General features: G+C 43.0%; 1 protein-coding gene across 4 annotated transcripts in view; it reads right to left on the reverse strand.

Moving 5' to 3' along the window:
* EXOC1 (exocyst complex component 1) overlaps positions 1–15,876 on the reverse strand; it is a 45,447-nt gene that overhangs the window by 19,976 nt on the left and 9,595 nt on the right. For all 4 annotated transcript variants that reach the window (XM_084856728.1, XM_084856727.1, XM_084856726.1 and 1 more), the window contains exons 5-8: positions 8,725–8,912; positions 5,288–5,515; positions 4,197–4,329; positions 3,943–4,052 (exon numbers count right to left, since the gene is read on the reverse strand). In XM_084856728.1, the coding sequence (XP_084712854.1) occupies positions 3,943–4,052; positions 4,197–4,329; positions 5,288–5,515; positions 8,725–8,912 (659 nt within the window). The remainder of the gene's footprint in view (positions 1–3,942; positions 4,053–4,196; positions 4,330–5,287; positions 5,516–8,724; positions 8,913–15,876) is intronic.

The raw sequence follows: 15,876 nt of genomic DNA on the forward strand, positions 1-15,876 counted from the left end.
TACGGGGATGAGAAAGAGTGAGGCAAGAGGCTGGGTGTGGTAAAGAGGAGGGAGAGAGAAATAGCATGAGAAGTGGGTGAATGGGAGAGAAAGGGCAAGGCTAGGAAGAGACAGAAAGAAGGCTAGGGATGGGGAAGGGAGAAAAATAGCAAGGAAAGGGATTAGGCAGAAAGAAATAGCAAGGCTATGTATAATTGCTAGAAAGTTGTATTTTCATATGTAGGCATTTCATATGTATTCATTGCTAGGGATATATATACAAATCCATGTATATTTTAAAAAATGGGGGGGGGAAGCTTCGTGGGTGCAGATCCTGGGACTGCTTCATGGGCATCACATTTGGGACCCCTGCTCTAATGGGAGGGCATTCCTCAACTGGGCTTCTGCCACTAAAAAGGCCCTTTGCTTAGTAGCCACTAGCCACTTGGCTCATCTCACTTGGTGAGGTCACCCAGAGGAGGGCCTCTGAAGATGATAGGATCCAGGATTAATCAAAATGGAGAATTGTAGGTATGGGGGGGGGGGTTGCACTATCATAGCACAACTTCCAACTGCATGGCTTACCCTAACCGAAGGGAGGGTAAGCCATGGGAGACGTGCTTGTACCAGGAACTCCATCCTGCATTCGTCCCATGTCCACACTGTGGGCAGTAATTCATTCAATGCTACCTACAGTGTGGACAAGGGACAAATGTAGGATAGAGTTGCTGGTACATGCACACCTACCACTGTTCAAAACTGCATCTGGATATGACTTTTTAAACTTCAGTTCCAAATTCCTTTCATTTAAGCTGAGCATATTTCCAAAACAAGATGTCCTTGGGATAGCAGTATGCCAGGCCCATAGGGCTGCCATCCAGTACAAGACTTACCCATCCATTGTTGAACACCACAAGTCAAGGCTCTATTGGGAGCGAAGATGCACATAGGAACCATACAAATAAGGACTACTGAATTATCTTCAATACTGAGTTAAGACCTGCCCTGCTGGTCTATCACTCGGCCTCTAACAGTGGCCGGTCCGATTCCCCTGGGAAGCTCTCAAAGAAGGTACTGCATTCATCCACAGTGACTGGGCTTGGATGAACACGCCGCAGCTTGTCATGTGTTCTTTAACCCACAAGTGCCAAATTGAATATGCAATCCCCACTCAGAGGGGGGGATGTGCAATCCCCTCACATAACCTATGCTTGCTGGGTTCATATGACACGACCTGCATATTCAAAATAGCAGCCACACACACACCCCGCAGCCTCACTGTGGGTTAAATAATCCATGGTGGGCTGTCGTGTTGCACGAACAACCCAAGTATGTGGTAATCAAAAATACAGTCAGGGCCAGAAATATTGGAACAAGGATAACTGTTTTGGCAGTTGGCCTCTGTACACCACCACAGTGAAGTTGAAAGGAAACACACCCAGATGGGAGCGAAGTCAGGACTTTCAGCTGTAATTCAAGGGGTTACAAAAGTGGGGCACTAACCATTCAGGAAGGACAGCCAGTGGCATACATACACCCCCATCGTTGGTGGCTCATTAGTAATGGAACAAACCAACATCATTTCAAACTTAAGGATCGCCTTTACTACCTGGATGAATATCCTTCGCAGTCAATGACTGGCTGAAGTCTGGAACCCATGGACATGACCAAGCGCTGAGTTTCCTCCCTCGAGATGCTTTGCCAGGCCTTTACTGCAGCTGCCTTCAGCTGCTGCTTGTTTGTGAGTCTTTCTGCCTTCAGTCTTGTCTTCAGTAAGTGAAAAGCATGCTCTATTGGGTGGAGATCAGGTGACTGACTTGGCCATTGAAGAACATCCCACTTCTTTGCCTGGAGAAACTTTTGCTGTATGTTTTGGGTCATTATCCATCTGCAATATGAATTGATATTGATAGGCGGCCTATCAGTTTGGCAGCATTCAGCTGAATCTGAGCAGAAAGTATAGCCCTATATGCTTCAGAATTCATCCTGCTGCTTTGATCAGTAGTCAGGTCATTGCTAAACACCAGTGACCCGGTTCCATTGGTAGCCATATATGCCCATGCCATAACACTTCCTCCACCATGTTTGACAGATGATGTGGTATGCTTTGGATCATGAGCTGTTCCTTTCCTTCTCCATACTTTTCTCTTCCCATCATTCTAGTACAAGTTAATCTTGGTTTCATCAGTCCAAAGAATCTTATTCCAGAACTGGGCAGGCTTTTTTAGGCGTTTGCTGGCAAAGACTAATCTGGCCTGTCTGTTCTTGAGAGTTACCAGTGGTTTGCACCTTGTTGTGAAGCCTCTGTATTTACATTCATACAGCCATCTCTTGACTGTAGATGTTGACAATGACATGCCTGCCTCCGCAAGAGTGTTCTTGACCTGGCTAGATGTTGTGAAAGGGTTCCTCTTCACCATGAGCAGAATTCTGCGGTCATCCACTTTAGTTGTCTTCCGTGGTCTTCCAGGCCTTTTGCTGTTGCTGAGCTTGCCAGTTGATTCCTTCTTTTTCAGGATGTTCCAAACTGTTGTGTTGGCCACTCCCACTGTTTTTGCTATCTCTCTGATGGGTTTATTTTGTTTCCTCACCCTAATGATGGCCTCCTTCACTCGCATGGACACCTCTTTGGACCTCATGTTGGGAGTTCCAGTGAACAGCTACCAAATGCAAATGTAACACTCAGAACCACCTCCAGGCCTTTTATCTGCTTGATTGGTCATGGGGTACCCAAGAAACAGGCCACACCTGGCCATGCAGCTGCCTGTCAGCCATTTGTTCCATTACTTATGAGCCACCAACGATGGGTGTGTGTGTATGCCACTGGCTGTCCTTCCTGAATGGTTAGTGCCCCACTTTTGTCAAACCCCTTGAATTACAGCTGAAAGTCCTGATTTCGCTCCCATCTGGGTGTGTTTCCTTTCAACTTCACTGTGGTGGTGTACAGAGGCCAACTGCCAAAACAGTTATCCTTGTTCCAATATTTCTGGCCCTGACTGTATATTGGCTCTAAGCCCTGCTGCCTTTTTGAGTTTAGTGCCTAAGAGCCAACATCAGGTATACTTTGACCTCTGTTAATTTGCCTAATACTTTTGTACATTCTTCTAAGCCAGCGGCCATGTTCACATCTTCTAGCAATAGTTGTTGGGAAAAAGCATTATTCATATTTTATCTCTCACACTACAAAAGTCAGGCAGCATTGATTCACTGGGGTTGCACATTGGAGCCCTAGTAGCAAGAAGTAAGCGCTTAATCGTATTCTAGATAAAGGGTATGCTCAGTGGCTGAATAATTTTGGGCACTTTTCTAGGCCACATCTCATTAAGGGAGTGCGGTGATGCAAACCTACCAGATGGTTTAAAGAAAGCTCTTAGTAAAATACACTGAGTTCGATCCAGATGTAGGCAACTGTATCTTATTCTTTTAACTATCTGTATTATATTTTATTCTTTTAACTGTTTGTAATCCACCCAGAGAACGTTTGTTATTGGGAGGATTAAAAATGTAACAATTAACAAACAAGCTGGGGTGGTGGAAATGGACTTCCCCACCCCGGTCCCCCTGGCAACTCCTTCAGCCCTCCCTCTCCCCCATGCTACACAGAGGGTCAGGAGACCCTGCTGAATAAGGTAGGCTATGCTACAGGGGGAAGGTTGGGGTCCCTGAAAATCGGGTGGAACCACCGTCTGTAAGCAGAGCTCCACTCAGGAAGATGGTTCTGTCCAATTTTCCAGGATTCCCCTGCCCCACAAATTCAGCAGGTTCCCCTAACCTTTGTGTAGCATTCAGGGTGGTGGTAGTGGTGAAGTGGTGCCATGGGAAGGGAGGGAGGGCAAGGAAGTCCACTTCAGTCAGCCCAATTGCACATACCTACATCTGGATTCAACCCATAGTTCACTGAAAGCTTTGAAAACCAAAATGAGCAATCACCTACAAAACAGATGAGAAAGGAGTAAAAAATACCTGCTGAACAAATACGTTGTTGAGATGACTGGCCAGTCTCCGTGCAAACTGCTCCCGCAGTTCTCTGAAGCGCTGCTGTTGCTGCTTGACAGCATCAAGCTTCTCATGTCCTATTAATCAGAAAAATGAAAGAGACTGCTTCGATAAAGAGGATTTTTGAAAAGAGAAAGGGACTGGATGGAACTAGAATGCTTGAAGTGGATAGATACAACAGTGCTAACGTTATTTTTTGTTTAGTCTATAAAACTAATTACCTGGCTGAAGAGCTACATTCATACACTGTAAAAGAGCATCTGCTGCATTAGTGCAGGCCTCAATGCCCCGGGAGGATGAGAGGTCTCCTTCTTGGAGGGCCTTGATGTGACCTTTTGCCAAATCCATATGGTTCTGGAAGAACAAATATTCACACGGTTAGGCCAAGATCTAAAGCACTTACTTTTCATGTACCAGAGGAAGGAGCTCAATTTTTTTAAAATGTTCCAAACAAGGCCCTCTAAAAACTAATTTCCACCCACAATAACGATTCTGGAAATTAGCTTTCATGTTCGCAGTTCTATAAATGTCCATAGCTGCTGTTAAACAGACACTTCCAAATAAATAGCTAAATTAATTTGAGAGCACAAACATTTAAAAGAAGAGTAGCGTACAAACTATATCCAGGCCTGCTAAGATTTTCCCCCTTGGAATGACCTGCTTGCAGTCAAGTCACTACATAGAGGCAGAACAGGGCCACAGAGGGAAAGCATTGGCAGGCTGGATATGGTCTGTGCACCAACACTGCCTTCAGATGATCCACAACACAGAGCAGCAAGGTTACAAAGTAGTTCAAGCATGTGTGCGCATGTGTACACACACACACGCGCGCGTGCTCGCTCTCTCTCTCTCTCCAGGAACCAGGGCAATAACAAAAGAAAAACACAAGAAATAGAAAATTGTTAGGGAATACAAATTGGCTTGGGCCCTACATACCTAAGAATCTGCCTTGATCTCTCTGTATAGCCCATCATGACCTTTAAGGTAAATTTAGGCTGTCCTCCTAACAATTCAATCTAGAAGTCCAAAACATCTGGAGGTCACCAGGTTGAGGAAGGCTGTATTAGTTTACAGGTAGCAATTAAACAAATGGTAATAAATCCTACGGAACACACCCAAGCCCTTGGGCACACCCAGAGCAATTCTTCGAATCCTAGTGTATGCAACTGAATAGCTAAACACATTTTACTGATATTTAATATAGCTGCAGTGTAGTCTTTACTTTTTCATCTATTGTAACGCACCCTCAATTTTTGGCATGTATGGACTATGTGCTTGAACAAACAATGGCATAAGTACTTCACATGCTTACAACAAGGAACTCTATCTCTGACAGCAGTTTCAGGTTGTTAGTATTGCTAAGATGAATTAGATGGTTGCTTTCCGAAATCTGATCCATTTGTTCTTTTACACTCTGCAGCATCTCCTCGTAACTGCTCAGCTTCAGTTCAATTTGGTCCACCTCTTTCAGTGCCTCATCTAGTAGTTTCATCAGAATGTTCACTTGTTTCTCAGAGGCCATGATTGACTGAATGTTTGCCTACAAAGAAAATCATGTAAATTAGCCAACAGTCAGACACCAGGTAAAATATATGTTTCCAATCTTTAGTCAAGATTTTATTCCAGGGAACTCTGGTATTTCAAGAGTGATAATTGGTAAATAAAATAGGACAGTTTCTTGGAACATAGTGGATGAAGAAGTAAAAAAGCAAATACTTCTGATATAGAATTATTACAGTGGCATTCACTTACAGTCTAATAAGTAGAATTGCCGGGGGGGGGGGAATAGTGGGGTTCAGAAATCAACTCTCCCAGCTCAGAATCTGAGTCCATCAAAAAAACAGAGCCTAAACATCTTCTCAAATTTGGCCTTGGCTCGTAATAGTGCCCTCTTCACCATCATCCACTTCTTTCTCACTTAAACGTAGCTGGTAGCCACAACAGGGGAGGCTGGCAATGGGGCTTTGATTATATACAAGGAAGCTACCTTAGCAGCATAAGAACTCGGGACCCCTGGGAAAGGACAAGCTGAGCACACTCCCTTCAACCGCCAGATAGGTTCTGAAAGAAGGGAAAGTGATAGGACTTGAGAGGGATGCAGCAGCTGCTGAGCCCTTGATATTACTGGGAACGTACGAGGCCTAAATTTTGGAATACACTCAGAAACAATACGATTTACTTTCCGATCTATTTGGAAAATAATTTGCTTTAGCCAGACTAATTCTGAATTGGGGGTGGGTGGGGACTGTGCCCATTGCTACTGGTAAGTGTCCAAGTGCTACAAGTTAAATATAGCTAGTCACTCGTCACGCAGGTCTATGACACTACACAATTCTAAGTATACCTCTTCATAACAGATATGAAACTGCCTTATCCAGAATCAGACCTTTGGCACATCTCGCCAAGTACTGTATACTCTGACAGCAGCTTTCCAAGGCACAGGACTTTCCCTTTGCCACCAATCATCCTTTCTGGGTTGAAATACCAAGTATTGAACCTGGAACCTTCTGCATGCAATGCATGTGCACCACTCTCCCTCTCCCAAGCAGCCTTCCAATAGTAAAGTATTTTAAGAGCTCATACTAATAGCATTAAGTTACGCTTTCCCCCTTAACAGTTTTTATATTAAAGGTGTATTTATAGAGCTGAGGATTCCTAAAGCCACTGCTTTGTAAGTGTGGCTCTCTCCCTATTTCAACGTTGGGGCTGGTAATTTGAAAGCAGTATATGATACCACCCTAATGACAGAAAGCGAAAAGGATCTAAAGAGCCTCTTGTTGAGGGTGAAAGTGGAGAGTGCAAAAGCTGGTTTGAAACTCAACATTAAAAAAACTAAGATCATGGCATCTGGCCCCATCACTTCCTGGCATATAGAAGGGGAAGAAATGGAAGCAGTGACAGATTTTACTTTCTTGGGCTCCAAGATCACTGCAGACGGTGACTGTAGCCATGAAATTAAAAGACGCTTGCTCCTTGGGAGGAAAGCTATGGCAAACCTAGACAGCATAGTAAGAAGCAGAGACATCACCTTGCTGACAAAGGTGCGTCTAATCAAAGCTATGGTGTTCCCAGTAGTAATGTATGGCTGTGAAGCTGGACTATAAGGAAGGCTGAGCACCGAAGAATTTATGCTTTCGAACTGTGGTGCTGGAGAAGACTCTTACGAGTCCCCTGGACTGCAATGAAGGAGGTCAAATCAGTCCATCCTAAAGGAAATCAACCCTGACTGCTCATTGGAAGGACAGACACTGAAGCTGAAGCTCAAATATTTTGGCCACCTAATGCGAAGAGAAAACTCTCTGGAAAAGACCCTGATGCTGGGAAAGGCTGAAGGCAAAAGGAGAAGGGGACGGCAGAGGATGAGATGGCTAGATATCATCACTGATGCAATGAATATGGACTTGAGCACGCTCCAGGAGAGAGCGCAGGACAGGAAGGCCTGGCGTGCTATGGTCCATGGGGTCACGAAGAGTTGGACACGACTGAACAACAACAACAACAACAATATTCTACATCCAGCAATATTACTCTTCTTGAACAAAAATGCTGGCTAATTTAAACCACACAGACTATCTTAAACTATCAATACTTTGAATCAAAGTATTACGACATTAGCTTGACACACTAAATTAATGGTGGCCAAGCTCTTTGACAAATGTGCCAGATGTTAAATCCAAAGTATCAGTGCCACTCTGGGGCGCAGTGCAGTACAATTGCAGCCACCATCCTAGGGCTTTAGGGTGCTTTCAATGCACTCTGCCTAGAACAGGGACTAACCAACAGCACAGAAGAAAGTAAACAGGTAGGTGTGACACCCTGATCTGATGCTGCAACCAGATTCTCCTGCCTGTGTTGAGCAGGGGGTTGGACTCAATGGTCTTACAGGCCCCTTCCAACCCTACTATTCTATGATTCTATGGTAAGTAGGCTTCAACCCCTCACTGTCATTCTACCTCTGGCACTCATGCCTCAGATCAGCCACCTATGTACTAAATTAATGTAAATGGTATTGCTTGGAATCCAGAGGAACAGTGAAACTAGTCCCATGAGCCTAAGGCAGCCTTCCCCAACCTGGTGCCCTCCAGATGTCTTAGACAGCAACTCCCAGCATTCCTGACCATTGGCCATGCTGGCTGGGCTTGTGGGAGTTGAAGTCTAAAACATCTGGAGGGTACTAGGTTGGGGAAGGGTGGACTAAGGAAACTTAGACTTACTATTCTCAAACATGTCAAACCACTTTTGAAACAGAGGACAGTTTCAAATGCAGTTTGTGGTATCGCACTGAGGAAGCTGTTCAAAGAAAATAGCGAAAAGTTCAACTGAACTAGTGCTGGACAAGCCCCTCCTGTGAGCCCAAGCGGAGACATAGGAAGTTGCTTACAACAGGTAAGACTGTTTGTCCACCTAGCCCAGTACAGCCTACTCTGACTGGCAGCAGCTCTCCAGGGTCTCCATTTCTTGGGATCCCAACCATTTCTTATTCTTTAACCAGTATGAAGCAGCCCAAAGCCCAAAATATGGTTCTAGTGTTGCTGGTCAAAGAACAGCGCTTTGGAGAGCACGTGAAGAAAATAAGTTCCCCTCAAATATGGACTCTATTTACATATATACACCAGCTGTATAAACTGTGCTACACACATGAGTTGAAACTGAGGGGTGACCGAAGAGCTCCTACTTTCTATACAAGCAGAGAACTTTTTTTTGTACCCTTTGTATCCTGTCATGCATTATTTCACAAGAAATCCTTACCCCATCTAGCACTTGCAGTTCTCTGGACAGCTTGTCAGCAAAGGCTTCTGCATTAGAGATGGCATATTCACAGCCTTCCATCATTATTTCAATGTCCTGCTCTTCTCTTGCATTTAACTCTTGATATTCGTCCACCGCCTCTTCATCTCCTCCCGTAACATTCTGATTCTCGCCACTTGGAACAGATTCTTGAGAGAGAAGCAAAAAAAACCCCAACCAATTGTGGCCATGCAAGTTGTTCACAGTGTATACCTTTCAACATCTTTTTGACTGACAGACAAGAGTGTCAAAGAAAAGGGAAGATAATGGTCCATATGATGTAAGCCTCTTGAGATTTCTTTTAGTGATAAGACAGGAAAGACTAATATTCCCCAAGGTTCTTTGGAATATTAAAGAAGCAAATATCACTAAAAGCTAGACATTCTATTTTAATTTATTTAGGTTCCTTATTTGGTACCAAAAGAGAGATAACTAGAATTTAAGACTCTGCAAGAAAAAGGCTCCAGCTACATTAGAGACCTATTGCTGGAACTATAACCAGTCAACAACTTGTATTCATGCCAGGATCCTACCTTCACATGTTAAGGCAGCAGACCTTTGCAGCAGACCTCTTAAGGCCAACTGAAACGGACTCTTGTAATCTCTGTTATGTCCTCCTTTTAGAAGGTCACTTGACTTTCGAAGTCACCTGAAAACATTTTTATCCTCAAAGGGACCCATTATGTGCTTGCTCTCAACTATTTCTCTTTCCTTACCATTTTCTGCCATTTTATAAAAAGATCTTGTTAGGATTTCTAAATGGAGTTTTCCTTCCTTCCTTTTAATAACGAACAGAATGTTATCTACCACTTTTACTCAATATAACTGATTTTTAAAACAGCATCACCAGATATCCCCTTCATGGATCACTGCCTTGTTGTGGCGAAGGGGCTTGCGTAACTCAGTGAAGCCATAAGCTATGCCATGCAGGGCCACCCAAGACGGACAGGTCATGGCAGAGAGTTCTGACAAAATGTGGTCCACTGGAGAAGGAAATGGCAACCCACTCCAGTATTCTTGCCAAGAAAACCCCATGGAACGTATCACAAGGCTAAAAGAGATGACGCCGGAAGATGAGACCCTCAGGTCGGAAGGTGTCCAATATACTACTGGGGAAGAGCAGAGGGTATTTCCAAGTAGCGCCAGAAAGAGTGAAGCGGCTGGGCCAAACCTGAAAGGACACTCAGCTGTGGATGTGTCTGGTGGTGAAAAGAAAATCCGATGCTGTAAAGAACAATATTGCTTAGGAACCTGGAATGTAAGATCAATGAATCAAGGTAAGCTGGAGGTGGTCAAACATGAGATGGCAAGATTGAACATCGACATCTTGGGAATCAGCGAACTCAAATGGACAGGCATGGGCAAATTTAATTCAGGTGACCATCATATCTACTACTGTGGGCAAGAATCCCTTCGAAGAAATGGAGTAGCACTCATAGTCAACAAAAGGGTGGGAAAAGCAGTACTGGGGTACAATCTTAAAAACGATAGAATGATCTCAGTACGAATCCAAGGAAAACCATTCAACATCACAGTAATTCAAGTCTATGCCCCAACCGCTGATGCCGAAGAAGCTGAGGTCGATCGGTTCTATGAAGACCTACAGCACCTTCTAGAACTACCACCAAAAAAAGATGTCCTCTTCACCATAGGGGATTGGAATGCTAAAGCAGGAAGTCAAGAAATCACCGGGATAACAGGCAGGCATGGCCTTGGTGTACAAAATGAAGCAGGACAAAAGCTAATAGAGTTTTGCCAAGAGAACACGCTGATCATAGCAAACACTCTTTTCCAACAGCACAAGAGACGACTCTACAAATGGACATCACCAGATGGTCAATATCAACATCAGATTGATTATGTCCTTTGCAGTCAAAGTTGGAGAAGCTCTATACAGTCAGTCAAAACAAGACCTGGAGCTGACTGTGGCTCAGATCATGAGCTTCTTGTTGCAAAATTTCAGCTTAAATTGAAGAACGTAGGGAAAATCACTAACCCATTCAGGTATGACCTAAATCATATCCCTTATGAATATACAGTGGAGGTGAGGAATAGATTTAAGGTATTAGACCTGATAGACAGAGTGCCTGAGGAACTATGGATGGAGGTCCGTAACATTGTTCAGGAGGCAGCAACGAAATCCATCCCAAAGAAAAAGAAATGCAAGAAAGCAAAGTGGCTTTCTGATGAGGCTTTACAAGTAGCTGAAGAAAGAAGGGAAGCGAAAAGCAAGGGAGAATGGGGAAGATATACCCAACTGAATGCAGAGTTCCAGAGAATAGCAAGGAGAGACAAGAAGGCCTTCTTAAATGAACAATGCAAAGAAATCGAGGAAAACAATAGAATGGGAAAGACTAGAGATCTCTTCAAGAAAATTGGAGATCTCAAGGGAACGTTTTGTGCAAAGACGGGCATGATAAAGGACAAAGAAAGCAGGGACCTAACAGAAGCAGATGAGATTAAGAAGAGGTGGAAAGAATACACAGAAGAACTATACAGGAAAGATCTTAATGTCCCTGATAGCCATGACAGTACGGTCACTGCACTTGAGCCGGACATCCTCGAGAGTGAAGTGAAGTGGGCCTTAGGAAGCATTAGTAACAACAAAGCTAGCGGAGATGACAGTTTTCCAGCTGAGCTATTTAAAATCCTAAAAGATGATGCTGTTAAAGTGCTGCATTCAATATGCCAACAAATTTGGAACACTCAGAAATGGCCCCAAGACTGGAAAAGGTCAGTTTACATTCCAATTCCAAAGAAGGGCAACGCAAAGAGTGTTCGAACTACCGCACAATTGTGCTCATTTCACATGCCAGAAAGGTGATGCTCAAAATCCTACATGCTAGGCTTCAGCGGTATGCAAACCAAGAACTACCGGAAGTACAAGCGGGGTTTCGAAGAGGCAGAGGAACTAGAGATCAAATCGCCAACGTTGGCTGGATCATGGAGAAAGCAAGAGAATTCCAGAAAAACGTCTATTTCTGCTTCATTGACTATGCTAAAGCCTTTGATTGTGTGGATCACAACAAACTCTGGCAAATTCTTAAAGTGATGGGAGTACCAGACCACCTTACCTGTCTCCTGAGAAACCTGTACGAGGGTCAAGAAGTAACAGTAAGAACCAGACATGGAACAACCGAGTGGTTCAAAATTGGGAAAGGAGTACGACAAGGCTGCATATTGTCGCCCTGCTTATTTAACTTATATGCAGAGTACATCATGAGAAACGCCGGGTTGGATGAATCACAGGTCGGAATTAAGATTGCTGGGAGAATTATCAACAACCTCCGATATGCAGACGATACCACCCTAATGGCAGAAAGCGAAGAGGATCTAAAGAGCCTCTTGTTGAGGGTGAAAGTGGAGAGTGCAAAAGCTGGTTTGAAACTCAACATTAAAAAAACTAAGATCATGGCATCTGGCCCCATCACTTCCTGGCATATAGAAGGGGAAGAAATGGAAGCAGTGACAGATTTTACTTTCTTGGGCTCCAAGATCACTGCAGACGGTGACTGTAGCCATGAAATTAAAAGACGCTTGCTCCTTGGGAGGAAAGCTATGGCAAACCTAGACAGCATAGTAAGAAGCAGAGACATCACCTTGCCGACAAAGGTCCGTCTAATCAGAGCTATGGTTTTCCCAGTAGTAATGTATGGCTGTGAGAGCTGGACTATAAGGTAGGCTGAGCGCCGAAGAATTGATGCTTTCGAACTGTGGTGCTGGAGAAGACTCTTACGAGTCCCCTGGACTGCAAGGAGGTCAAATCAGTCCATCCTAAAGGAAATCAACCCTGAGTGCTCAATGGAAGGACAGATACTGAAGCTGAAGCTCAAATATTTTGGCCACCTAATGCGAAGAGAAAACTCTCTGGAAAAGACCCTGATGCTGGGAAAGACTGAAGGCAAAAGGAGAAGGGGACGGCAGAGGATGAGATGGCTAGATAGCATCACCGATGCAATGAATATGAACTTCAGCACACGCTGGGAGAGAGCGCAGGACAGGAAGGCCTGGAGTGCTATGGTCCATGGGGTCACGAAGAGTCGGACACGACTGAACGACTGAACATCACCAGATATGCAAAAAGCTAGCTTCACTTAATTATATCTCTAACAAATATTTGAACCATAAATCTTAGTTCTAGCTGATGTGCAGTATCACCAATGCGAGTTTATCCAAATTTTCTTTTAACGCATACTGAAGAATATCCTGTTGTGCATAAATAAGGTAACTTTTTCCAAAGGAATAGCTTTATTTAAATCTTTCCCATCTCAGTTGTCATCTCCAGTGTCCTATTTAATCAAAAGCTTACATAGCTTAAATACTCCTTTAGTCTTTATTGCCCTTTTAAAATATGTTTGAAAGCGGATCGTTGCTGGATATACTTCGTATCCTGTAAACACAGGTCCATAATAACTCTCAATATTGTAAAACGTAAGATATTTAATTTGCCCTTGTTACAACTTAAAATGAGACCACATGTTATCCATGTACCAAACTACAGCCCTTCTAATCCTAAAAAGAAGAGTTTGGGTCTCTCATTAAATCCTTCTCAATTGGATACAATATCAAAATTGAGAGATAATTTTGGCAACTATTTAATTATATTTAAACCAGATTTCCAATCAATTTGGAACAAGTTATTTATTTTTATATGCAATTGTTCTCCCCTGCCTAAAGCAGATTCTAACTGATTCTGTTAAATATTACATCAAACAAGTGTTTTATCTGAAATAAAACCATAAGCTAAAGACAGTAACTGGGACCCAAGGTAACATTTAATGATACTTAGGGCACAATCTTATGCATGTTTAGGCAGATAAAAGTCCTACAACAACTAGGACTTGTTGTCTAAACATGCATAGGACTGCACTCTTAATCATTTAATGGCCAATCCTCATGCACTGTGTCTTTATTCAGGTAGGCCCTTTTTGTCCTTATATAATTTCAATTTCAGTTTGCAGACTGTTCAGAAACTTAATTTGCGTTGCAATAGGAAGTTTGGGAGCACATTCATTATCAATCATGTGTTCTGAATTAGAGGACTAATATATTCCCAGATACTGTTTTTCTCATTTAATTCTTTACTAATTATTGTTGAAATCCGAATAGTAGTATTCATGATTAAAAAAAAAGAAAGGGAGGGAGGGAGTAATCCTATGGCTGGTGAACAGTGGCTAGACGGCCATAAGATATTTTGTTTCCTGGGAACTGACCTCAAAGCCTGCGCTCCGAGGTTGATTCCTGGAAAACTGACCTCCTTCCACTTCCACGCTGCCTCAGAGGCAGCATGGAACAGCCCCATCCTCTGTGCTCGCAAGTGGAGTGGCCAAAAAGAGGCGGTCCAGGAGGCATTCCGGGGCGGGCGGAAATGCCTGTACCAGTGTGTCGTACAGCAGCCTCCTCCCCCGCTCAGCCCTCCTGCAGCTACACAGCCACAATCAGCTGTCTAGCTGAAAATGCAGGGCAGGAGAAGCATGGAGGGAATGATCCCCTCCATGCTTCTCCTGACCTGCTTTGGATAGGTGGTCACCTCCAAGTTCGGAGGCGGCCGCCTATCTAGATAGGATTGCACCCTTAGTTGACTTCTGAGCGTGTATTTTTTATGCTCAACTTGAATGCTGAGAAGGACAAAAGCTAGTAGTGACTATTTTTACATCATTGTTTATTATTCCCACTGCTTTTTGGGCTAGCATATCTTTAGATCATGATGTTTCAGACAGAGGATTAATTACTTCAGTTATAGAACCTCTTAATAAAATCTTAAACAAAATTTTATGGAATACAAATCAGTTTCAAAGGTATGCCCCATTTATATTATACCTACAGCTTCCTCAGTGAAAAACTAGTATTGTTTCTTTTCTTGCAAAAATTTTTTGTCGATCCAATGCCATATCTATTTGATTACCATCCTACTACTCCCATCTATATAAAAGACTTTCTCCCAAATTCCCAAAGCATATACTATTATTTCTCTTACCTTCTTGTTCAGAAATGTAATTAAACTATCACAGGGTTTATTGAACCTGCACACTAAGCTAGAATTTCTTGTCTCGCTACCTACCACAGTCCCTTTCAAGTCTGCAGAATGCTGACATGCTGGTGTGCTGGTCATCCACAGAAGCACTATGATTTTAAAAAAAGCAAACATCTGGAAGCATTCTAATGCAACCTATTTAACCATTTTATCTATTAAACGTACTTCTGTCAGTTATCTCATCAATTCCTACTCCCACCCCATTGCAAGGTTTCTGCTATTTACGTTTCCCTCTTAGGACTTTAACCATTATTCAACAGTCCTCCAGAAGACTTATTACTTTAATGGGCAATCAAATAGCTCTACACAGCTTTGCCTTGCTAATGACACAATAATCAAGGGCCTGGTTCTGAGGTGGTAACCGTGAATTTGGGCTATTCCACTAAGGCTGTAGCTGGGAACTTATATGATGGAATTTTTCCCCACATGCTTTTTTTCTAAAGCCAATCCCCACCTCTTTCCTTGTCATCTAGTTTTCTATGTGTGTGTATATATGTCCATTTTATAAAGGACAGTGCTTTATTAAATCAAATAGTCTTTATTACGGTTATTTAGACCCATTCAAGTTCAATATAGGAACACGTACACAAATAACTGCTTTGACAGTTAACTGAGAACTTTTATTTTGTGGTGGTCCTCATTGTTTTCCCTACAAGGTCCTAGAACAAAGCTACAACTGGTGTATTATGGCGAGAAAGGGAAAGGCAGTCAGGCCACCAAAAGTGGATTTATGCTGTTGCTACTGCTGCTGCCATGACAAGCAACAGCAAAGGAAGGGGGAAGACTCTGCCACCACTGCTGCTCATAGTGAGCCATGTCCTCCAAGCCAGCAACAAACTTTATTGCACCTCACTGAAAGATTCTGAGAAATGTCTCCCCATTCTGAAAAGCTCTGGATTTTACTCACCCCCTGCCTCCCCACATAGAATTACACAGAATTACATAGATTCAGATAGTCAGTTAGTTGTGTTAAAATGTAAACATTTACTTTTTAGGGTCCTATTTTTTTTTTTAACTTTAAAGGTAATTCTGTGGGCTACAATTTCTGAAAGAATATTCTATACTAAAAGAATATTCTA

The sequence above is a fragment of the Heloderma suspectum genome, chromosome 5, assembly GCF_057233095.1.
Source record: "Heloderma suspectum isolate Gila_16-S chromosome 5, 16-S_ref, whole genome shotgun sequence".
NCBI classification, from domain to species: domain Eukaryota; kingdom Metazoa; phylum Chordata; class Lepidosauria; order Squamata; family Helodermatidae; genus Heloderma; species Heloderma suspectum.